The sequence below is a fragment of the Periplaneta americana genome, chromosome 16 (assembly GCF_040183065.1).
Source record: "Periplaneta americana isolate PAMFEO1 chromosome 16, P.americana_PAMFEO1_priV1, whole genome shotgun sequence".
In the NCBI taxonomy this organism is placed as follows: domain Eukaryota; kingdom Metazoa; phylum Arthropoda; class Insecta; order Blattodea; family Blattidae; genus Periplaneta; species Periplaneta americana.
In genome coordinates this window covers 40,978,278-41,004,881 of record NC_091132.1, presented here as the reverse complement: position 1 = coordinate 41,004,881, position 26,604 = coordinate 40,978,278, and the positions used below count along the sequence as shown (strand labels likewise).

The 26,604-nt window shown below is 34.2% G+C and overlaps 1 protein-coding gene across 1 annotated transcript in view; it reads right to left on the bottom strand.

Annotated features, from left to right (window-relative positions):
* Oseg1 (intraflagellar transport protein Oseg1) overlaps window positions 1–26,604 on the bottom strand; it is a 36,457-nt gene that overhangs the window by 7,912 nt on the left and 1,941 nt on the right. The window contains exons 4-16 of the mRNA XM_069815371.1: window positions 26,049–26,259; window positions 22,633–22,712; window positions 19,923–20,193; window positions 19,035–19,123; window positions 18,388–18,496; window positions 14,962–15,408; window positions 14,724–14,843; window positions 11,798–11,916; window positions 11,237–11,390; window positions 10,613–10,774; window positions 7,684–7,850; window positions 6,880–7,154; window positions 4,311–4,455 (exon numbers count right to left, since the gene is read on the bottom strand). Coding sequence (XP_069671472.1) covers window positions 4,311–4,455; window positions 6,880–7,154; window positions 7,684–7,850; window positions 10,613–10,774; window positions 11,237–11,390; window positions 11,798–11,916; window positions 14,724–14,843; window positions 14,962–15,408; window positions 18,388–18,496; window positions 19,035–19,123; window positions 19,923–20,193; window positions 22,633–22,712; window positions 26,049–26,259 — 2,349 coding nt within the window. The remainder of the gene's footprint in view (window positions 1–4,310; window positions 4,456–6,879; window positions 7,155–7,683; window positions 7,851–10,612; window positions 10,775–11,236; window positions 11,391–11,797; window positions 11,917–14,723; window positions 14,844–14,961; window positions 15,409–18,387; window positions 18,497–19,034; window positions 19,124–19,922; window positions 20,194–22,632; window positions 22,713–26,048; window positions 26,260–26,604) is intronic.

Sequence of the window (26,604 nt, the reverse complement as noted above, 5' to 3'; positions counted from 1 at the left end):
AGCACTGCTACTTACAGACCTGTTACTAAATCTACGTATTACTCTGTGAAAAGATTTATTAAATCTACATACATAGACTTCAACAAACAAAATTTAATAACACAATCCCAAGGGAAAAAATGGAACTCTCTGCATCAAAATCCACAGTTAATTCCCGATTTACCACGAAAATCGTCTGTAGCTGCATTTAGATTGGCAACAGGCCATGATTGTTTGGCCAAACACCTGCATAGAATTGGAATATATCAGTCCCCTAACTGTCCATTGTGCAACTCAAACCAAGAAATGGATTCGGAACATCTCAAAATCTGTGCTTCAGTGGCTGGCCATGATAATATCTTCGAAAAATATTGGAGTGCAAGAGGTCAAATGACTTCATTGTCAAATGCCTGGCATTAGAAAACAACAACAACATATTTTGATGGAAGGTCCACAAATATCCTAAGAGTTTCACAATTAGCCAGGTGCTCCATCTCCATGTCCTCTTTTCTGGTGCACAGTAAGCATTTAGGTGAATTCAGTACTCCAATACGATGGAGGTGTTTACTGAGGCAATCATGACCAGTAATTAATCTAAACATGGCCACGGCAGATTTTCGAGGTAGATCAGGAATTAGTTTTGGATCTTTGAATGATTCTTTCCATTTTGAATTTTGATGTTTTGCCTGGTCGCTGTAACTTATTCTTTTTATGACTCGCTTTATTGATTCATATGGGAACTTGAAATTTGTTTTTAAGTTGATATAAGTTCCTTTCTTTGCTAACATATCTGCTTTCTCGTTACCGTTCAGTCTGCAGTGGGCCGGGATCCATTGGAAGACCACTTTTTTATTTAGCATTTGAATTTGTTTTACCATGCAATGAATTTCTTTTACTTTTTCCATTTTAGGGGATGTAGTTGAGCTGATGGACTGGATTGCAGCTTTGGAGTCAGACAGGATGACTATGTTTTTGCACTGGTTTAGCCAAACAAATACATTTTGAAGTGATGTATAAATGGCTTCAACTTCGCCATCAAAATTTGTTGTGTACTTGCCAACATTTTTATAAAGAGAAAAGTCTTGGCAAGTAGCTCCTGCTCCAGCTCCTTCATTTTGATCCATGAGAGATCCATCAGTGTAAAGTTTTTTTTTTTTTTTTTTTAATCCAATGCCACCAGGTTGTCTTTCGACAATCAGTGTAAATGTACAACCAGTCCTTTTGTGGATATTTTCTATTAATTGTTTGTAGGGCAATGGCTTTTGCTATTTCTGGATTTATATCTTTTTTGTTGAAGACTTCATCAAGATCAAGGCAACAATCTACTTTGAAGTTATTAAGTGGATTATATCGAGACATCAAGTTTTCCTTTTCACTTGGTATTTCTAGAATTTTCTTAAGCTTTTCTACCTCTTGTATGTATCCATTTTGGGTCCTCAATGTAAATGTAGAATCTTTGTATTTACTCCATTTATCCCAATTTGGAAGCCTTCTTAATTTTTCATAGGTTAAAAGGGCTTGTGTTTCAATATCTGTTACAACTGGTTTATTAGATGTGATTATTTGCATGGCTTCAATTGGAGTAGTTTTAATTGCACCAGTGATGAGACGTAAAGCTTGGTTTTGAGTGTTTCCCTCGGGGGAACCTGTAACCCCTAGAGGGCGCGTCCCCAGGTGGCGGATCGGGGAATGCCTCTCAGAAATGAGTGGTAGGAGAGAAATGAAATATCTCCCGTGGACCAACAGGTAATTATCTATGCTAGCCTGTCATGGCATAGAGATGCGTCCCACAGGAGGCAGAGGTGGGAACGGTCGGTGGACTCAAGTAAGCCCTCCCGGCTAGGTCCGAAGGACCTGCTGACCAAAGACAGGTGTGGTCCTCCTTTCATATAGGGGGTTGAGAAAGGACAGTACAACCGCCAACTCTTAAAAACATGGTGTCCTTCAAGAAAATGGTTCAAATCAGCTCATTAAAATGTTGCATCCTAAAGTATCACTATTGTAATACCACATAAAACAGTTCTGTGGTTCAGAGAAACTATATTAACAAAATAAAGGAACATCTATAACATAAAATTTGATACCTAAAGTATAACTAGAGTTTGTAATACCTGCAAGGTCATCCATTCCTCTTTATTCAATGTCAATGCCAGGTGCAACTAATCGATACAATCAATACGAACATATCAACACTTATGTCAGCTGTGGATGTCGAATTATTTCATAATTTATTTGCTACAATTTATAATGCTAAGATGCTATAAAGTGTATCCAACTCGTGGATAATCTTATTGACACTCGTGGCATAATCATCAAGATTATCCACTTGTTGCATAAATAACTATTGCATTATACTTGTAATTGGAGGCGCAAGGTAGTGTAGCAGTTAAAACACTGCACTGCAAACTGGAAGGTCGCGGGTTCGATTCCAGATGGAGTCGTAGATTTTCTCCATTGATCTAATTCTTCCTTACGGCCTTAGGGTTCACTCAGCCTCTAACAGAAATTAGTATGAAGGATGTCTCCATGGAGAAAAAGGAGCCAGCATGTACACTTACATCTCTACTGCTACTCAATGCCGATCCATGTATGAATAAATGAATATTTGAAAGTCTTGGTTTAACTACAGTCTAGTATATACAGTCACGAAGCTCAATACTTACTAAATATGCATACATAGACTGTTGAAATACGCATCCATAGATAGTTGCTAACCATCAGGATCGCTACAATCGCCCCATCACAGACCCTTTCCCCAGAAGACGATAAAATGTATTGTACTTTCGAGATCGTATTCTTTTGAAAAAATTAACACCTTCCTTCCACTATTGAAATATGAAATACATAAGGTTTATATATTATTTTCATAAAGTATATATTATATTTTATAAACTCACCTCCCTGAATCTTTCGGAAGAAGGATAACTCTGACCTCTTTTTCTTACAATATTTATAGTACCACAAACGTCTCCTTGCCTCATATTATTATTCAAATTATTGTATTTTAGCCATTTACAGTTATTACAACCGATAATGAATATTTCTCAGTTTACACAACTTTTCACAACAAAGCGAAATACGCCACAGTCAATGCCTTTTCGATCTAGACCAGGCCATAATGTATGTTCGGGTTTTCTATTTCAGTGTATGTAGCTCAGTGAAATATTATATTATAACTTTATTGTGTATCATTGCTAAGTTTTATTTAATGTAATGTGTCCATAAGTTCCGTTTGCTTCTTGTTACATAATATGTTGCAGAAATAATTACAAAACTGTGTTATTTTAATGTGAAGAGAATTTTACGTGTTAACATAATCTGTTTGCATCAACATTTTAAGTTTAGAATGGAAGCTATTTTGAGGTTCAATAAAAACGAATTTATATTGTGATTTTAATTTAGCACATCTACCTTCCTTAATTGTAGACAGAAAATTTACCATACCACTCCTATGAAATTAGTGTATGTACCATTGTGTTACTTCGTCTCTTAGGTAGTAGATAAATACAATTCAGTACTCAATTGTAGTATTAAAATACAGACAAATAGAATGTGATGGGTGTCATACATGACATTATGTTTAATTATAATGTATAATTGCGAATGTAGGAATATAAGTTGAATATAGTAAACATAACCTATAATTTCCATATGACATAACATACATATGTAGTGGCAGGGCATTGAAGACACTAAAATTAGACAGAAAGGGGCAGCTGGTACAGTAAACATAACCTATAATTTCAACATATCTAAATATTCGTGCAGTGCAACTGAAAATTATTGAATCGTGCATAAATGAATGTACAAGAATTTCGCAATATTTAATCGAAATAAAGGGAGGTATTACACATACGAACAACGTAATTTTCACACCAAAAATAATATTACACCTTAACTCGCAAGGAATTATGTCTGAAGTGTCTCTTAATCATTGTTTTAAATTTTATTAATGCAATTACACTACATTTTAGAGAAATATGTTACTCTTTATTCATTCAAATTAATTTATATGGTTGAAACGCCGCCCTTCATGATCGGGTTAATCGAGTCACATGGTCTGCCTTATGGCCTGTATTAGATCATGATGGCAGTGACACAGTCTATTGTTCCTAGTACTCACAGCGCTCCAAGCGGCTAGCAACTATTCCGAGGAATGCAAAAAATCATCCCAAGTTTCGTGACTGTATATAGTAGACTGTGGTTAAACTATAATTTCAAATCAATCTTAAGCAACAATATTAAAGCAATGGAACACTTAAAATGAAATAAAGTGTAAAACATCAATTAATATCAATGACAGAAAATAATTACATTATAAATAATCATACTTTTGACTTGCAATATCGAGACACTGCCTTGCAAGAACCCAGTAATAATACCCTGCATCTTGAAACCTGGATTCATTAACAGCATTAAGTGTGAGCTGATGTAGAACTCGGAAAGCCTCATCCAAACGACCAGCTTTGTGAAAAGCTGAAAATAAATTAATAATGACATGTCAGTATCATTTTTTAAATTACACTTTATGCAATGGAAGAAGACTTCATTTACACAAACTGAACTAGACTCTTTATTATGTGAATATTAACTCAGGAAGAGTACAGTAGAAAAATCCCGTTTAAGAAGCATAAGAAAAAAGAAAAGGTTCAAATAAAAAAGAGCAAACATACTATACCATAATATACCACCTATTAGTAATTAATGAATGATTTATTAACAGCAGATATCATTCAATGTAGGTAATGTGACGTAAAAATGTAAAAATAGATTCATATGAATGGTAAAATTGAAATAAAACAAAATCTCCGCCATTTATATTTGCTAAATAATTATAAACCGTACAAAACAGTTGGTATTCAGTTAATATTTCAGCATCATAAAATCATTATAGGAATCCTGTTACCTATAATACATACAATGAAAATTGTAGAGAATGATAACAGACAACTGTTACAGTACATGTAGTAATTGTAAACAGTGTCGAATTTAATGGAACAATTCCCAAATTATTTTGGGTTATTAATTTTGACATGAGTGCAATCTAAATAATCTAATATTTTATAAACATGAAAGTGGGTAGTCCAGTTTCTTTTTGCCTCTTTAATTTCTTCTGTAATATATGGAAACTTAATCCTGTTATTTACCACGTTATAATCTTACAATTAGCTGAAATATAGTAAATAATTTTACAGATCGTTGTATGGTGAACATCGAAGTACTCAACAACACCAATCTGGAAAGCTTGATCGTTTAAGGTATTGAAGAAAAATTTCTAGTTCTTTTCACTGAGTTGAGTACAATACTTCTTGTTTGATTCTCTTTGGGCAGAAAACAATTTGTTAAGGTATGGTCACACATCACTACTTCTGCAGCAATAGAATACAAAACACAAAAACTCGCGTTCTGCAACATGTGAACATCAGTGCAACTCAGAAAGTAGCAGCAACCGAACCAGCTGTTTGCAACTTTAAAGTAGTGATGTGTGAACAGGATTCTCAGGGTTGCAATAGCAGTATTTTTTATATTGGTTTTGTTGAAACGTTTGCAGTGGTTGCGAGCAATGCTACCACTCAAATGTGCCATAAATACTTTATATTGTTTGTATATACAGGATTTTTCAGGTGGTATCAGATAATAGACGACATTAAGATATATGGATCATATGAGGAAACAAAGAGGAAGGCAGAAAATAGGAAAGACTGGAGAAAGCAGGGTTTGCAGTGAAGACCTGCCCTTGCGCAGAACACTAAATGAATGAATTTCTTTCAGTAAGATTATCAATCAATCTTCTTAATGTATCCAGCTGTTTGCTAACAACATAAAGTCCACTGTAGTCTATTCAGTTTTTGTTTTTCACGAGAAATGAAGAGTATTTTGATCGATGTTCATTATAGATGCCTGTTGCTAGTAGCCAGAGTTGGGGTGTAGTCAATATATACTGCAGGGCTGTGTCTTCTGCAACTGGTAGTGATGATTTTAATTTACTTCTTTTGTAGTTTATGGATGGACAGTATAGAAGAATGTGTTCCAGATCTTCATCATGATTATTACACCACAGACATTCATTAAGATTGCATGAAGTTGAAATTTTAAGATTTTTTGGTTTGTAAATTTTGTCTATAAAAATTAAACAGAAACATGCATGTTCAACAATAAATCAGATTACACATGAATGAATAAAGATTTTTTTCTAGTTTCATGGCGTAACATGTAGCTGATTAATTAGGTAGTGGAATTGTGTATTTGTTTTTTGTTATAATTTGTGGTTTGGAATAAAAAATTATTGTTGATGAATATTTAATTTTTTTTCTTAAGATAATACATAAAAATTAAATTGGCTGTATTTTTCAAGTTACTTAAAAAATAAGGCACATTTCAACAGTGTTTAAAATGTATGATAAATGCCGTTGCATTATCTTACTTAGTTTTTGAGAAAACCAATTTTGTGGACTGAAAAATGTAAAAAGAATTCACAACCAAGAAATTGTATTTAAAGGTCAAGTTAGTTTACAGCCCTTTAAAAGAGTTAATAAAGTATTTAGGCCGCATAAAGTTGGAATAATGAAATGAAACTTTGCACAAATATTTCTCATTGATCAAATGATTTTTTGGTGGAAAAATTGAAAAATGGTAAAAATTAAAATGTTTCACCAGAATTCAGGAGTGTATACCCTTAATGTATATTCCAAATGTCTTCGGAATGATTGCTACTTATTTGTGCAGTGAAGATTGAATAGAGATGATAGGGTAAGCATTTGCATACATAGAATGAAGTGATCCTGTCAATGCCCACTAAATGGCTGGTGTTCTACACAACTAACAGTTTAACACTAAATTAGATTAAAAATTAAAATTACTAGGAATACAAGGAAAAAACTTCCTGCAGCAAAGCAATACCTTTTTGTGCTTCTGCAAATTTATCACTCTCTGCCAGCCATTGGGCATATGGAACATAAACCAGGTCTTTGTATTCTGGATGGCTCTCTGCTAACGAAAAGGCTTCTTTCCATTCTCTTGCTTCCACATACAATTTCACAATGCTCTTCTCGTCTCCAAGCTTTCGATACATTTCAGTAGCATAATTGAGTTGCTTCAATCTGCACAGATGTTGTGCAACAAGTCCTACACCTTCACGATCTGCTTTGTCCAAGCGACGTCCTACATCCACCAACCTGTTAATACGGGCATGTAAGATTATTCTTCCAAGAAGGTACTATTATCTAAATTTAAATGAAGAAATTTTAAAAGTCTCTCTCTCTTTTTTTTTCTGATATTATTAGGAAAAGACATTATTACAAGCATAGATGATTTCATTACAAATTACACAATAAACACAGAAGAAAAACAATAAATAACATAGAAGATACGTTCACGAATTACAAAAAAGACAGTATCCATTTTCATTGAACACCTAACAGAAGATCAGAAATATAGTGTTGTTCAAATATTACGAAAGATTTTAAAGTTCTTGAACTTTGTTAAGAAGTAAATTTACAGATCATGTTTCATTAAGAGTAAGTTCTTAAGAGCTTGTATTAAAACCAGTTTAATTTTTTGAAATCTAGACCTGTAGGTCTACATGTAAAAAAGTACATATTTTAGTAAAGATAATTTCACAAATGTGTTGAGTTATATTTCATATGCAGTATCTAACATAATAAAATTGGTAAAAATGCATGCTCATATTAAGTATAGACTTACATATCAATCCATCCATTCTCGCCAATGATTTCAATAGCTCGCCGTGTATCACCAGCAGACAAATACATTTCTGCTGCAGCTCGAGGTTCATTTATATTCTTGGCCCAATCTGCCTTTTTGCGAATTAATGCTTTGCGATCAACATTATCCACTGAACCAAGGAACTCCTGTTTTATTTAAAATAAAAGTAGCAAAATAAATTTCATATAATTTCTGAATATACTATAAATATATATCTATATATATAATTTGAACTGGTAATGGAAATTACGGGAAAACGGCTCGACAGATTTTAGTAAATGACCCCTCATTTTGAAGCTTGGAACTCAAAGCTTTTCGGAAAAGTAGTAGGTTTCAGTGAAATATCAATTTTTAAACATAATTTTCCTATTTTCCAAAATCCATCTGTCGTCAGTTTTGAGAACTAGCTAATAGCATTCACGGCTGACTTGATATTCCCTTTGTTTTTTTGTAAAGGAGAAGTGAAGCGAGCATCAAGTCAGCCGTGTTGCATTTCAGAATAAAACAAAACGCATAATACACTAAACAATATTACACGAAGGCCATGATCTGCAAGAATGCTGACATATTTAGAGCTCAAATTAAATTGGTTATTAAAAACATAACTTACGAAAAATAATTTACAGGTTCGATTCTGTAGTGTGTAATTTTCTGGGTACAGATGTGTATTGGATATTAAAAACTACAAAACTTGAGGTGGTTTGATGACATTATTAGAAATGAAATATTATTGTAGTTAATGCCATGATGTGACTATTTTTCATAAATTATACATATTAATGCTATATTGATTATATGAAAGTAAAACGTTTTGGGGTTATATAAGTAGATGTAGAGAAAAACTTAAATTAGATTTTGATTTCTATATTTTACTGAGTGGCAGCTATAGCCTATAGTATATGTTACTGAAAGCTATAAAACTTACGTAAGATAATAATGTTATTAAAAATCACATATTTTTATAATTATTAATCAAGTGGGGTTGGGTCTTTTTCATATATTTAATGGCGGTGTGGTGTAGATATTTACAAGCGTGGTTCTCTTCAGTATTGGGTCGAGAGAATCTTTCATTGTTATGGATGCAAATAACTTTCCGAATGTCTGGTATTCTTCATTGAAAATAAATCTGAAAAATGTTTATTTGAACGTCTAATGAACTTAGTTTGCAGCATCTGCTGCACAAGGCACTAGTTATAACTATAAAGTGATGAATGCTGAGCTACAGTCATATCAAAGTACCTGGCTACTGGTACTTGGATAATGATGTTTCAACAATATTACCAAAGACTAAAGATATTAAGGATGCCACTTTTTGATCTCTACCTTGATTTCAAATTGCTACCTTAATATTCAATTTTCTCAAGCAACATACTCATATTTTTACATTCAGAATATTTGTCTAAGGACATTTCTGGTATGTGACATATTTTTATAGCTAACAATTTTATATAAGAAAAATCTGTAAAAGATTTATTCGTGTAATTCCTCCTTCCCACTCACCCATCCACCCCAAATTTTTAGGACATGTTTATCAGAATTTTATTTTCATCGCATTATTGCTCACTCTTATTTCAAACAAAATCAGATACTCCTTTTCTCTTCAACAGCGTTTTTCGTGAATATTCCAAGTATCGAAAAAATAAGGTCGGTAAATCCAAACTTTTATTCATCCCTTCTATAATGAAAAACGTCTATGATATTCCTCTCGTTCGGAAAAAGTAAAATTGGTTCTCGATTAAGAGCAGGAACTGAGAATTCTGAACTGCTGATGCATAAGCAGATGGTTTAATCTGAAGTTATGGTTAAAATGCTTCGAGACTAGGCAGGTTAAAATAAAAAAATAGTCCATCATGACTGATTTGGAAGTGATAGCGATATATTTTAGAAGAATTAAGTTCGGAAGATGAATATAATTTTAATATGAGAAGAAACTCCGGAGGCCATGAGAGAAGAGTTCAAGAAACGTTCCACCAACGTAAAATCCCAAACTAATTCTGACACCATACACAATTGGCGCATATATCGAAAGAAGTTTGGTATAAGTTCAGAATGCATTCTGAACTGCTTATAGGAACAAATCTGTTCTCTGTTGAAAGTGGTGCAATAGTACACGTACATTTATTTTCTTTACGTAATTAACAAATTAATTTTGTGATGGTTACCGAACTTCGACGTAGCTCAGTGGTTAGAGCACCCAGTTCTACACTGGGGGTCTCGGATAAGATCCTCGGTGCCGGAGTGAATTTTTCTCCATTACTAACAAATGGTAACTATCACAGGTAATTCTGTAGGACCAAAAGATTAATCTTTACATAAATTAATTTTGATAAGAATATTTTACGTGCAAAGATTAAGACCATGTTATGCCTGTTATTATTCGGTTGAGAAGCTTTTGTCATCCAGTCTGCTCCCAAAAAAGCTTAAAAAAACAGTTATATTACTGATTGTTCTGTAAGGTTGTGAAACTTGGAATCTCACTTTGAGAGAGGAACAGAGATTAAGGGTGTTTCAGAATAAGGTGCTTAGCAAAATATTTGGGTCTAAGAGGGATGAAGTTACAGGAAAATGGAGAAAGTTACACAACACAGAATTGCACACATTGTATTCTTCACCTGACATAATTAGAAACATTAAATCCAGACGTTTGAGATGGGCAGGGCATGTAGCACATATGGGTGAATCCAGAAATACATATTGAGTGTTAGTTGGGAGGCCACAGGGAAAAAGACCTTTGTGAGGCCGAGACGTAGACAGAAGGATAATATTAAAGTGGATTTGAGGGACGCAAGATATGATGGTAGAGACTGGATTAATCTTGCTCAGGGTAGCGATCGATCACGAGCTTATGTGAGGGTGGCAATGAACCTCTGGGTTCCTTAAAAGCCATTTGTAAGTTACTTATACATACCTGAGCCAAGTCAAACATGCGAAGATCAGTGTACATATTTAGAGCCTTCTGTTCCTGCCTGCATTTTTGGTAAAGATGGGCTGCATCTTTAAATTTGCAACGGAAAGCAAGTATGTCTGCAAGAAACAGGTCTGTATCCTTCTCTCCTTTACGCTGCCTCTCCTGCAATATATATAAAATAAAGCCATTACTTCATAAAATTTCATTACAATCTGTTTTCACTTTTTTTTTCTAATGTTCGGTGTATTATTCCACAGAACTTTATTTAATTTTTCTTCAGTTTGATTTCTTTTCTCATATAATAAGGAGCAGGCCATATCTTTAAAGGATTTTAGTTATGTAACTGCGTTTTTAAGGATATATTAGAATAAAGTAGGAAATGGAAGCCAGTACTCCCAGTAACTTTCTTAATATGAATAAGTTCTTACAAAACTAATTAATTGGTATGCCTGACACACTACTGGTCTTGTCCTCAACTGTACACTATCCTGAAAAATATGACTGAGACATTAATAATATCATTGTACCAAATGTCTGAACACACATTATCTTTTTAAGTATTTCAAATAGTGACAGACGAAATTCAAATTATTGTAAAAACACTGACAAAATAAGATTCCTTACCTGAAAATCACTAATCAATTCAAGGTATTTTAAGTCATTGATCCGTATGAAAGCAAGTCTAGCCACTTCAAAATCGAGACCTTCCAAAGCTGCATGGGCCAAAGCTTCCCAGTCACCATCTGTTACTCCTAAGCACGCCACTTTATAGGCATCCCTAAAATAATAAAATGACAAATACATATGTGAATACTAAGTAATAATAAAATGGATTTGAGGGAGGTGAGATATGATAGAGACTGGATTAATCTTGCACAGGATAGGGACTGATGACAGGCTTATGTGAGGGTGGCAATGAGCTTGCAGGTTCCTTAAAAGCTATTTATAAGTTTTCTTTTTTTTGGCACACCCTGTACATGCATCAATATTTTCGTGAGACCATAGCTATAAGTTTTAGTTAGATATCTCCAACAATTTTTTTTTTGGTATTTTTTCATAAAATGAATACATAAAGAGTTATTAGCAATATTCTATACTTAATTAACACACTATAGTTAACATAGTACACTGATTACAGTCATTACGTAAGTTAGTAATAAAATCTAACTTGAAAGTAGTCCTTACCAAAACATCTTTTTCTCTAAATATTGATACATTGGAGCTGATAATGGTACTTCAATAGTGGACATTGTTGATACATGTAGACAGAATATCTTAGAGCCACACAAACCAACTACGAATCCCTGTAACAGAAACATTTTGCAATGTAACTGGAATGCTTCTCCGTGTCTTTGAATCTAAATGAAGTTTACAATTCAGTGAATCAAACACAGATCGGACAATTAATGAGTAGGCTATATTATTTTCAGAAAACAATTTTCTTGCTTCGAATTATGTATTTATTTAGCCTGACGAGTTACTCCCTTGGTTTGAATTGTAAATTATTTAAAAAATTGCGTGTAAGAGGGCCTTAGACTAGAAATGTTTCGCTTAAATGTAGTTCTGTTTATAAGTATGCGTAAGGGTGAAATTATCTGTCTTATTTGAACTGTTGTATCAGTGAAGCGAGGTGAGTCAGTGAAATGGTTTTACAGTGCAGTGAATAGTTCTGATCAGTGATAATTTATAGCGTCAATGAAATGTGTTCTATAGTGTCAGTGAAATGTGTTATAGAGTGTCAGTGAAATGTGTCCTAAAGTGTCAGTGAAATGCGTCATAGTGCCACTACAGTGAGTGAGATGAGAGTAAAGTGAAAGACTATTGAAACTTATGTAGGGCCTATACATATGTAATTGTTGTGTTAAATTGTATTGTGTATTGTTTATATTGTGTATACCACTGCCACTGGGTGCTTGCCCACTTAGTGTAAATAAATACATACATACAAACAATTGTTTTAATGTTATAAAATCCAAAAAATACGTACCAGTAAGTATTTCCAACAACTTATAACAAAATGAGAGTAGGGAGCTATTACACAGAGTGATTCATGAAGGAAGGCCATAGCTTTAGGTTATTTCAGGCTCATTTCTTCCTATTAATAATAAATCATCAGCATATGCAAAGCCTTTATGTTGTCCAGCCAGGTTTATTCCAGCTGATATTAAGTCTAACTGTCATATTATCTTCTCTAATGCTATATTAAATAAGATTGGCGAGAGAGCGCCACCTTTTAATCCTGTTTGATTAGCGAATTCTTCTGATATAATTATTCATATACTGGTAATATTAATTTTCATATTGGGGAAGGGGGGGGAGCGGCCTAAGGGTTGACTGAAATTAATTTTGGGTGGGCTGGACCCCCTTCCCCAATTGGTGCCACCCCCGATACCGGTAGTAGTTGTTTTATCGTCACAGTAGTATCATCATCATCATCATCATCATCATCATCATTTCAGCAGGAATATTTTTGGAATGTCAGACGAAAATACATGAGTTCGAATCTAGATATAGAAGTTGTTAGGTCTGTGGAGTAGACCTCATTATGAAATTATTTAAATCAGTGGTTTAGTTGGGTTTGAGCGCCATTTCGGAAAATAAAAATGAATGCATGTTGGACACATAAGGATGTCAAACTTGGTATCTGGTACGAGTCCATTATGAGCTTGCTAAATGCCTGGGATTAGAAAACAACGACAACGATAATAATATAAGATCTTAAATATTGTTCTGAGGCAACCACAACCTTACCGCTAGCAGATTCCACCATCCTCTTTTATATTGGGAGGGTTCACCAGTAGACTGTCCTAACACTATTGAAATTAAGAAAACAGAAACTATGCTCACACGTGAATGTTAACATAAAAAAAAATTAATGTCAATATTGGTGACACTATCAGTACACATAACACTCGTATCAGTTGATTAACATGAACTAAAATGAACAGTAGTTGATAGAACTCTACTTCCAAGATACGGCTGCAAAAGGGTATCTGTCGAATACAGGGGGAGAGCCATTAATCCTTCCCATTGAAGGCTTTAAGGAACCAACCTGGACAAATACGTAATGTCCCATCCCTACCTTCCCATGGTGCAGCTGTTAGTAAGCATAATTTTACAAGTTGAACTAAAGGGAGGGGCTACTCATCAATTAGCACTGGTCAGCTTGATGAGTTAATGACTGAATTTGGTATAATTTTCCTCTATCCAATACCTAATTCCCTCTTTACCCTTTCCTATCCAGTCCTCTGACTGAACTCTTACTTTCTTCGACCCCAACGGCATTAGAGCATTCGAGGCCTAGGGGTTCTTTTCCCTTTCCTTCCTCCTCTTTCTACTTTTCTGTTCCTAATGCTGACCTGTCATGGCACTAAAATCGTCCTCCAGTGGCTTAAGGAGGGAAAGCTGGTGATCAACAAGATCTCCCAGCTAGGTCCAATGGACCCGTCGACCAACAGCAGGTGTGGTGCTCCAGACATTCTGGGGGTTGTGTGTGAATGAAGTAGCCACCAAAACGTTAAAATATGGTGTTCACTTAAATCGGCTACAACTTGCCATTTAACATCTGTGCTTCAGTGGCTAGTCATGATAATATCTTTGAAAAATATTGGAGTGCAAGAGGTCAAATGACTTTATTGTCAAATGCCTGGCATTAGAAAACAACAACAACTTCCAAGATACTTTTTAAATTCTCTGATGAATATGCCAATACGATATTTGTTTCTGGATTTTGCAATAGAAATTCAGTTCAACCTACACACTCAATTCACACGTGAACACAAAAATGCATTGAAGCAGAGAGCTATATATTCGAAAATCTCTTTTAAACAATGACTTCGACTGTAATAACACTAGGTATGTGTGTAACCGTGAACATAAAATGTAAATTTTCTGGCTACCAGCCTCTGAACGTGAATTAGAGCTCTGAAAGCATGGCTATTTTTAAATTAAAACAGCCACAGTTCTGTAATTGCTCGAAATCGAACACATATTCATATGAACTTTTCAAAAGTCTCTTAAAGTTATGGTCTTTCTTCATAAATCAACCTGTGTCATGTAAGTTGCTAGCAAAAGTATGTTCAAAATAACAGTAATAAATTATTAAACTAACCATTAGCTTCTGTTGATGGACAGGGAAATTGCTTGCTTTTATGCTCAATATGTTGTTACCAGAAAAACATAGCATCTCTTCGCAGTTTGAATTCCAGGCAACACTGTTAGCATTAGGTTCCTGTAAACATAACATTAATTGAACTAACAACACCAATAACAATAATATTAATAAGAACAAGAACAATAACAACAGCAACAACAACAATAATATTAATAATAATAATAATAATAATAACCTGGAACAGAAGATCTTTCTTCTGAAGATCGTATACTAAACACTGGTTATTCTCATCCACAACTGCAAGTTTCTTTCTTGATGCACTGAGGTCAAGACATCTTATGGCAGATGACACTTTTAAAAGACTGACAGGAAAGGCATTGTCCAAATATATTTTCCAGACCTGTCCATTTTTCAAACCAAGAAGGAGGCCTTCACGACCTGGAGGTCCACCTACAACCTTGATGTAACGGATTGGAGATTCCATTACCCATTCTCTTTCCTTAACTCCTTTAAATGTAAGACACTGTAGACGTTTTTCTTGGCACAGAACTAAATGATTCGTACATACAACAAGCAGATTGCAGTCCAGTTTCTGATTTATCTTTTCTTTCACCCTGTAATGCATTCCTGTCGATTCTGCAGAATATAACTCATAGATAACCACACGCTCAGGTAGCTGCACCTGTAAAAGAATGAATATTTAACAAATAAAATTAGAAATTTTTAGCTGTATTGGAACTGTAAAGTAACGGAAACCCAGTAACAAAATTAAATAATGAACATTTATGTCATTTACGTCTAGAATAAGACTAAATACCATGTACCATCGTTAAATTAGAATAGATACAATTTAATAATTCATTCATAATTTTACTTTCTCTGTATTACTGTAGGCAAATGATTAATATTATATCATTACTAGTACTGAGAATTATACGCATTAATAACCCTAAAATATGCATGCAAATATGCACTTAAAATTCCAAAATATGCAAATATTGTATATGCATCAAAAGCAAAAGAGCCATCTAACTTACTATAGTATAGGATCCCATGAGAAACAAAAACAAGCCATATAATGGAAAATAATCAAATTATTGGGCTTAAAGAAAAACGCAGTCACTTTAATTTTTTAGTTATTGCCTTATTGGCTATTGTTAATTTAATTAAAATTAATCTCATACAGACAATTAATTTTTTGTCATGACTGTATGAAACTTTGTGACACAACAATCATTTCCGAGTTTTCAGGATCCAATTTGTTTCTTCTTTTCGTAAAAATAAACTCATGCATTAAAAAGGACTTCCTATATCACATGGAGTGAGGGGACGAAACTTATATTCTGGTAACATGATAGGATTAACGGCCATATCATTATTGTATCTTTGAAGCACTTTACTAATTTCTCTCATGTTCTTCAGACAATTATTCTTTACTTTAGATGACAATGCTTTTTTTCGACAAAATTCATTCAGAACTCATTGAATTGCTTGCGGATTATATACAAACTACTGAAATTGAACGAAAAATATTATTTCTTAATTTTCACAAGGCAAAATGGTAGACGAACTCATTAATACATCACACCACCCTCTATACAAGGAACATCAAAACAAACACACCAACTTCAGTCGCCTCCTGTCAACTATCTTATACTGAGGTCTATCCAAGAATACACACCTTAAAGTCATAAGTACCATCTAACTAGATAAAATGAAGAGGAATGTGGAATTATACTATAACTGCTATAGATATTCATGACAATAAATATTACCATATTATCATAGATAAAATGAAAATTTTCTTGTGTGGTGACCGGGAAAAAGAACAGTTCCACCATGAGTTCATATGAATCGTAAAAAGTGATTAAATGAACACCTGGGGGTATGAGAAGTCCAAATAAGAGCCTCGGATAGGAAGGAACCACAGGGGATGACATGGTAAGAAAATGAATTTTATCTCTGGCACATGGAAAGTTCGAAGGCAAAATGGGAAGATGCTATTCAAAAGGACACAAGAGAGATGTTAGGGGTACGAGGGTGAAGAAGACAAGCAGGAGAATAGACAGACAGACAGACAGACAGACAGACAGATAGATAGTTTATTTTGCAAAAACATTTGGAACATGTATGGCATCGTCATATACAATTTAAAATACATGATATCATACAATGGATACAAATTAAGATACATGAATATTAAAAAACTCATCGACATCATACAATGGATTTGCCAATAATATAGTCCTCATTCGTGTCCTAAACACTCGGAATGGAAGATTCCTTATATCAACAGGTAGACTATTAAATAATTTAAAAGCAAAGAATAGAAAACTATTTTGAGTAATACTGTATTTACATTTGTCAATATATAAATTTGTATTATTTCTTGTAGAACATTTGAGGGGCTTAGAACAAAAAGCAGGTAAGTGACGGAAACCTAGTTTTGAGGAAATTACATTTAAAGTTCTACATACAATGAAATATTATACACTAGTTTGGCGAAATGATGCCCATATAGCAGCACTGCACAGTGTGATCACTTCCCTGATTTTATCCCAAAGAAACATCCTTTTGGGCTATCACAAGACGCACTTACATTTTTTTTTAATAATGTCACTTACCTGCTTTTTGTTCTAAGCCCCTCCTTTATGAACAGAAGTACATGCTATGTAATTATTAATGTTATTCCGAATGTAAAGAAGACAGGCCAATACATACATAGACGGCAATGTCAAGAACTGTGACCTTATAAAAAGAGGTTTACAATGAGTCCATAAATTAATGTTAAAGCTTTCTTTTGTAATATGAAAAAAAGCTTGAGCAGAAGTATGGTGACCCCAAAGAATAATACCATAATTTAAATGACTTTGTATATGGCTATGAAATATTGTATTGAATGGAGGTGACTTTTAAGGGAGGCCACGTTCGAGCAGGATTATGGATGGATGGAAAATGAAAACTATTGCTTTCTGCTCAATTTTAGTAATTTGTACGTATTCCACTAGTCAAATCAAGAAGTTCTGAATAAGTTTTGTCGAGAAAACACGCTGTCAGCTGAAGTAAATAATAACTGCATGTTTTACCGAACTCCAGAAAATTAGACAACAGTTTAAACGTGAAACATAAATATTACTAAGTTTCATTAAGATATGCAGTTTGGTACAAATATGCATTTGCAAATATTTCTCATCACGAAACATTATAGTAATGACTAGGGACCATAATATACTACTACTACTATGGCCTAACAGCCCAATGTTGGGCCCTAGCCTCCTATTTTTTAAGAGGTTTCTTGACATGATGTATTTTTACGGATACAGAGGTGTCAGCCCTGTGATCCAACCCCTGAACCTGGAGGACCAGGTTCCATATTTATAACCCCTGGGACAGGGTGGCCCAGCTATATCCCCAGGCACTGGGTACCATTATGGTCGCCTCTTATGACCTGTATGAGCTATGGTGAGACTATTCTTATTCCTGGTCACCACACGGGACGAATATACTACTGAAGTCTAATGTATAGCAGTGGCGGAGAGAGGAGGTGGTGGTGGCAGTGGTAGCAGAGATGACAGAAGAAATTATGATGTTGGTATAAATTCTCTACAGGTAAAAGAGGTTTGATTAAGTATGTAAATAAGATATTCATTATAATACTTACAGCTAATCTGTGTTTATAGATAGCGATTTTCTTAATCAAATCTCGACATTTGATTCTCACTTTCTGATCTGTCAGAAGGTGCTGGATGATTACATCAGTCATGTTTTCCCTTTAAATGAAAAGTATGTTATAAATAAATGAATATAATTTGATAGATACTATTTCAATTTATGCACTTCAAATGCAAGTTATTCTAAAGCAAAATTCCTCTCTGTTTCTTCTTTATTCATTTTCTCTTGTTTGTTTGCTCATATGTATGAAGGTTCGAATTTGTATGGAATTACGACGAAAAATGCCTGCCATATTAATTCAGTTGCAGTTGCCACTGTAATGACGTGTCATGTAAGTACATGTTTTTATTTCTTCTCTATAAATCTAATTATACTTAAATGAAGAGACATGAAATCATATAAAATTTGTACTGTATTATATTAAATTTGCGATAAACAGTGAGAAAATAAATTCTACATATTTCAAAATGTAAACATACCAGTATAAAATGTATATGAATAAAAGTTATAAATGCTTATCTTCTTTATTGAGATAAAAAAGTAAATCGGTTAAAAGAAACAATAGTAATATTTAATCTATATAAGAGACTTCATACATTAACATAGTGAGTAGAAGTTTACTGATACCATACTAACCTGAATGCATATCTCTCTTTATAAAGACCATGAACTGTACTGAAAATGAGTTGGTAATATGCAATGGTACCATCTTGACAGCCAACTGCCTACAATAAGCACACATAATCAATGCCACACTTTCTATAATGGAATACAATTTAAAATATATATAAACAAAATGAGAGAGAATTTTAAAACTATTTTGATTTCTGATAAGCCATAACCGTTGATAAATAATTTTATTTCAATATGCCGTCTTTTTCTTATCTGATTGAGAGATACAATTGTGACAAATTACACAAGTTACAAATTACATTTTACTGTATGAACGTTTTCAGCTCAAATGAGCCATCTTCAGATCAATTTGTATGGCAATCCTACTGAATACATTAAAAATAGGTTTACAAACGAGTGTGTATACAAGACATCGAAGAATATGAATCAGGTACTACGTGGAAACAATTTACATGTGCATGCATCAATAAATAAAAGAAATTAAACATATTAAAACATTTTAAGTTAAAACCTGCGTGAACCATATAAATCATTTGTATGCAATTAAAACTATAATTAATAAACCAGTAAAACGACGAAAAGATGTTTCGTCTACATAACGTAAGTGAATGCTAGGTGCAAAGTGTTCATAAGATCAAGTATCATCCGAGGCAAGTATACGAGTATATTAATAACATGAAATTTAAATTATTCTTATTACAATATGGACTATGTTAAACATTATATTGTAGGTACTTGTTGAAGCAAGCAAGACGAATGTATTAATTTCTTGATCTTATGATCATGATAACATAGAATTTGCTGATTGTTAACTAAGCAAATATTTTTATTCAAATATGGACACTAGAAATGAATAGTTGTGAAATGTTAGTATGAAATTAAAGAACTCACCACAAAAGAAGAATCAGGTCGAGCAGAGCAACACCAAACCCATGATGGCTGCTCATCACCAACTATGCCCAACTTAATGCCATCCCTAGTCATTAACGTACATACTCTGTCTGAACCACCAATTAACAAGTATTCTCCTTTGTTAAAGTAGCTCACACACAAAGGATCAAAACCAATATTTCTCTCCTTTCCAATAAGTTTTCCGCCCATCGTATAAAAGGACAGTGTTTGGCCCCAATCAGTAATGCACAATACATCAGAGTTCTCCTCCCTGTAACGTAAATATTTTTAATAAGATCTACAGTATCTATAGTATACACAAGCCTTAAAAAGTTATGTCAAACAATTAAACAGGAAAACTATAATCAGAGAAGATTCAACACTATTAATGAAAAAACCCACTAGATACAATAGTGGCAAAAAAACCGGACCGACCCTGTAGCTGATTTCAGTGCCTTGTTCACTCCAGAGCATGATAGACTGGTAACTAAGACTTTCGTGGTTCGAATCCTGCCTGGGAAGGAAACTTTTTTTGTTCCTTATACAAAAGTTATTCCCAATACTTTTCGATTGCAGCGATATTTTACTACTTAATTAACTTAGTATTCCCAGAACATGAATTTTACCAGCTTATTTTCTAATGGCTTTCGAAATGGGCTACGTCAGCAGTCGAAACTACAACAATTTCAATAGATTACTCGCTATCTTGTGAATGCGGGCGTGGCATGCGCAGGGCTCATTTTGGGGACTTCGATTATTCCGTCAGTCCAGTTCTTTTTGCCACTACTGTACACATAAACTATGCACATCACAAGATTCCGCAGATTCTAAGTCCGTAACAGAATTCCTATTTTGAAACTTTGCACAGAGTGTATATTACAGTTACTGCAATTGTGAGCATGGTGTCAAACATTGTCATATGGTTTAAAGCCAGAAAGGGAAAACACATTTTACAAATTGAAACAAGGCCAGAAATCAGTGATTATAACCAACATACAATGAAATTTGGTAATCTCTACTATTTCATGAAAGTAAAAACCTGACTATCTAGTTTCTCTAGAACAAACATTTTCAACCGGTGTGCTGCAGCACACACTGCAGAAAATGAAAATAGTAAAGACTGTCGTAGTAAACTGGAAAAATAGAAATGAAAAGAGTAGTAAAAAAATTGAGTTCACAAGAATCAACATTAAGTGAACGTGACATAAATCAGCATTCAGTAAACACATTCCCTTTAAAACCCTCAAAATTCCCTCTGGCTGGGAACCACTAGTTTAAATTATATAAGTGTACCATAGAATTTTAAATAGGCCTACATTTTTAGTATGAAAAAGGTTGAAAAACGCTGCTCTAGACTCACAGGCCTCACCAAAGAAACAACAGAGCTCAATGAACACCATAATAACATCGAGAAGGTATATGCTTACAAGTTTCACAATACCTATATTGAAATGTACAAAAGTCTTTCTGACAGATGAGGATTTTCAAATTTCAAATTTTCAAATTTATTTACAATTTACATTTGAATTGAATACATATGAATAGATACCCGAAATGAGCATATGCTCGTGCTCGGGTACAGTCCAGTAGTCTACATAAATTTTACAGAGTTCAAATAATAATGCTGATGATAGACATAATAGTAACAATAATAATAATAATAATAATAATAATAATAATAATAATAATAATAATAATAATAATAATAATAATAATAATAGTGATAAAACAAAAATATTTACAATAATAAAATAAATACCAAGACGGATAAAATAAAATATAAAACCACTAGCGAGAGTTAACACAACTTAAATAAGCATATAATAACCGGAAAAAATGCCAAACTCGAAAATCAACAGAAAAGTTCGTTGTATCGCAGACGACAGCAACCGCCGTATTGACATTGTGTTGTGCATTAATGGTAGTAGTGGGGAGCTGAAAGTCTACGTAACTGCTGTTCTCTTCTAATCTTCTCGTAAAATCATGGGAAGTTAATGCTGAAAAAACAAAATGTCTACGAGTCAAACTGTTCATTATTACCAGGATAAATACAAATAATATTATGAGACTTGAATGTAATATAGAGTTCCTGTGGATAGGTTACAAGCCTGTCGCACAGTAGTCCAGTGGTAGGGCTGCTACCTTAATAGCCTTCTGGACAGGCATTTATATGGCATTTCCTCCATATGTGTTGGAACAGTTATACCGCTGTGACTCAGTCCCCAGACCACGAAAGCGCTGGCATGAGACCGTAACAGATCCTGTAGGGTCTAATACGTGAGGGATATGATGATGAATACAAATAATACTGAAATATATTAATCGAGTTTCAGTTATAGATCTCTCCTTTTGTGCAAGAGGTATCATATCAAAATATTTTATGAATGGCGGGGAAAATATAAATTTCAATAACTTTCTAGTGACAAGGATAAAAGAGGAAGGAGGAAAACAGAAGACCATACCACAACAAAATCAAACAAATCGCTAATCTTAGTAACTGTATGGCTCGAAAAGAGTTTGTTCAGTGTTATTTCATCATTTCTAATGAAGACCATTATAACTGTGAAATGTTGGATAAGAAAATGTCAAAGCCATCTGCCAAAATTCACGTTAATACTGGTTGCAGAAAATGACAACAGCTAGGAGTAAAATTATTTAAATTAACAATAAGTGTTTGACTATTTTAATTACTTCTTTTCAGTGAACTTACTTGGCTGGACTCCATGCAATTGCCCAAATTGGAGTTTGAGAACCTCCAGGTCTCTTTATGCAGCCTTTCTCCTCACCAGCCTAAAAAGAAATTAAAAATTAATGTTTTCTTTTAATATCTTTTTCAGAAATTAATTCAAATTGGCGTAAATACTAACCACAGTTAACCTAACCTCCTTCATACCACTAAAAAATAATTAAAACACGATCTGAAATGACATGCACATAACGCAAAGTTTCCAAGGCAATAAAACCAGTAAGAGGAACCCGTGCCAACCTCAATAGTATTTTATGACAACTCTTCAGTGCCATAGGCAGCAAGAACTTTGAGAGAAGTTGCAACGAAAAGAAGAAATAACTCTGTGCCTAATAATTCAGTTCTCTTATGAAATAATTTTTCCTTCTATATGAATTGTGCCATCTCATTTATTGATCTACTTTATATAGGCTAATAAAAAAAGTCGCAAAGAAAATGTAATTTTTTATTTCAAATCAGGATATTAATTTTATATTTTATGTGCATTATCCTTAAATATAACCCTACTGACTTGTAGATGCTGACTGTATCTGACAGAATCTGTCCAAAAGTTTTGAAAAATCAACTATACTGTGAGACAGACACGTGGTATGCGAAACAACTTTTTCGGTATTGCACATACTGAAAACATATATTGCCATAAGCATTTCGAAAGTGTTTTTTTACATCACTTACACAGAGCATTCATTTCATGTCTGGGCCGAAAAAAGTCAAAATATGTCATGCAATGCACAGTGTGATAAGTCTGTTAAAGATCAAGATGTGTCGTTACTTTAAGTGCCAGCTCTTTCAAATGTTACTTCAATTAAATTTGATTGTTAGACAATAGGCAATTAAAATGCCAGCTGAGAAGTTCACAAAAAAAAAAAAACCTATGACGCATATTAAGCTTATATGAAAATCGCCTCATGTCAAGATGTGTGGTGTAGTAGGAAATTTAGAAAGAGATTCTCTGGTGTTCCAGTTTCATGTAGAGAAACGGACTTGTTTTTAGGTTAAGAGAAATGGGATTCTTAAAGGCTCCAATTCCTAAGTCAAAATGAAGGGCTCTGCTAGAACGAAAACTTGATAAAATTTGTACTTCATTGAAGCGTTTTTCAAATAAATATCAACATCTGACTTACCCACAGAAAGTAGGTGTTCCAAAAAATTCAGCTCATATAAGTTAGCTCCTAAATTTTTAAAACTGAAACCTTACAAAGTGACTACAATTCAAGAATTAGAACTTATGACAACATTAAGTTGAGTGAATTTCTGTAATCGGGTTTTACAGAATATTGTTGATGGTACTGTTGCTCCACATCTAATAATTTTCTTTGATGAGGCATGGTTTCATTTACTTGGTCTTTTTACTTCACAGAACAATAGACAGTGGATCACAGATAATCCCCGAATAATACACAAAGCTCTGTTGTATTTTGACAGAATTGGTGTACAGTGTGCTATAACTGCAAAAAGAATAATAGTGTCCTTACTTTTTTAAGATACAGGAAATTCTGATCGTTACCGCATACAAATGCTCACGCCATTTTGTCAATTATGAGATAATGAGAAGCAAAATGCGTATTTTCAACAAGATTCTGTTGTACTATCAATGATTAGTTATTTGGAATTAATAAGAAAAGTATTCGATGACAGGATAATTTCTAAAGGGTTCTAGAGATCTAATGGTATGCAATTATTATTTGTGGACTTTTGCGAGTCAATTATAATTTCATCAAAAGAGTCGGAAATGTGTGAATGCAAATGGATACCATTTTGAACAATCTTTGTAACACAGGTTACTATTTATTATGAAATAAAATATAATTGTGTTCAACTACGTGGGAGGTTAAAGATTGAAATTCTGCTGTCTATACTGTACACCACATGTGCTTTTTCAACACAGACTCAAGCCAAATTATGCTCTGGACTTCACATGAGAAAATAAGAATTAAACTCAGATTTGAAACTTCTCTCTTCAAAGAAACTTGCAATTCTTTTGTAAGTTACTGAATGCAAATTATATACATGGATTGATTTTTTAGTAGTGACAACTATGTTGCAGCGATGTCGTGCAAAGGAGCCAAGCAATATCATTTATACTAAAGGTTGCTTACATGCCTCCCCTCCCTCAGAGCTAATGAACTCGCCTTCCCCCCCTCCATGTCCGTTCACAGTGACAACAATAAGACGAGCAGTTGTGAGCAAGCAGTCGCAGAATACAGTCGCAATGTTTTCAAAGAAGGAACAGAGAAGCTGGCTAAAAATTCAATGTGCTAGAGGTCGCATGGCATGACAGTGTCATCAAGGACTGCAAGAGGCTTGTGGTGCGGCTGCGTTACCTTACCGAATGGTAGCAAGGTGGGTTAGAGCCTTCAGACAAGGACGCGAAAGTGTGTTTGACATGCCTCGATCTGGTAACCCACCAGTAAGTGACGAACATGTATCGGTACAGACTGTGTCCGCGTTAGTGGAGACAGATCGGAACTTAACAATTCTTGATTTAGTGCAAGATACAGAATTGGCGCCTTTGACTGTGCTTCACATCCTGAAGGACCGCCTGAAAATGCAGAAAATTGCCTCAAAAGGGTTCCACATGATTTAATGGACATGCAGAAATGGCAGCAATATGACGCTTCTTATACTCTCTTGCAGCGCTATGAGCACGAAGGAGAGGTCTTCTTATGGTGTATCATTACAATTAATTGAGACTTGGGCCAGATCTTATGAATTTCAGCTGAAACGCCAATCGGACGAGTGGCATCATCATGGGTCACCACGAAAAACAGTTCGGGAGACCCCCTTCAATGTGAAGCTATGCTGATTCTTGCTTATGATTGGGATGGTGTGATCTTAAAGCATACCGTCCCCACAAGGCAGAACACTAATGTGGAGTACTACTGTTCGTTTTTGCGAAACCTGCGAGCATCTCTGAGAAGAATACGGCGACACTTTATGGATAGCCAACTCATTGTTCTGCATGACAATGCTAGGGCGCATACAGCAGGAGTTGTGTCTGAGTTCTTCAATCGCTGCGGCTGGGAAGTGCTCTGTCACCCGCCATATTCTCCAGATTTAAGTCCCTGTGACTTCGATCTAATCCATAAGGTGAAGGACCCACTTCGCGGGATTTTCTTCCAAACAGTTGAAGACATTTTACCGGCAACAGACCGCTCTATTCGCACCATCAACAGAAAAGGCAGTGCCAACAGGATCCAATGGCTTACACATCACTGGGAACACGTTATATGCAATGCTGGTGACTACATCGAAGGCTTGTAAAACTTAGAACCATGTAAGTATGCTATGTATCGAGAAAAAAAAAATAGTTGCCAGAACTAAAAAATCAACCTATGTACAAGTTTATCTATGTTAATACTACAAATTTATTTACATACCTTATTTCGTATTGAAACACAGCCATTTCCAAGACCAAGTGCCAAATATTGGCCATCATTTGTCCAAGCACAAGCATTTATACGAGCATTAGACTTATGTTTCTGAACAGCTTTCTGTTCTGCTGACCAGAAGGCAAAATCACTTACAGCACAACTTGCTAAGTGATGTGATATTGGATTATATGCCAAACATTGGATTGAATCATTATGACTGAAAAAGAATAATTGCCCATATGTTTTAAAATAATTGGAGTCTTTTATATTATTTATAGTGCTTACAATAGACACACGTGAGAACAGAAGTTAAATTTACTTATTCATATTTTATTTAATGAAATGCAAATGTTATTTACCATTAATGAAGTGGTAATATGATGATAATGAAGTAATGGTAGGATAAGATACAACAACAATACTTCTGCAGGTAGTTTCAATAAATTCATCATCCACCTATTTGTGCAATGCACAAGGAATAATCATTCATTCCTTCATTTATTTATTTTTAATTTAATTTAAATTAATTTACATAATATTTGAGAAGCAATATTGAAATTAT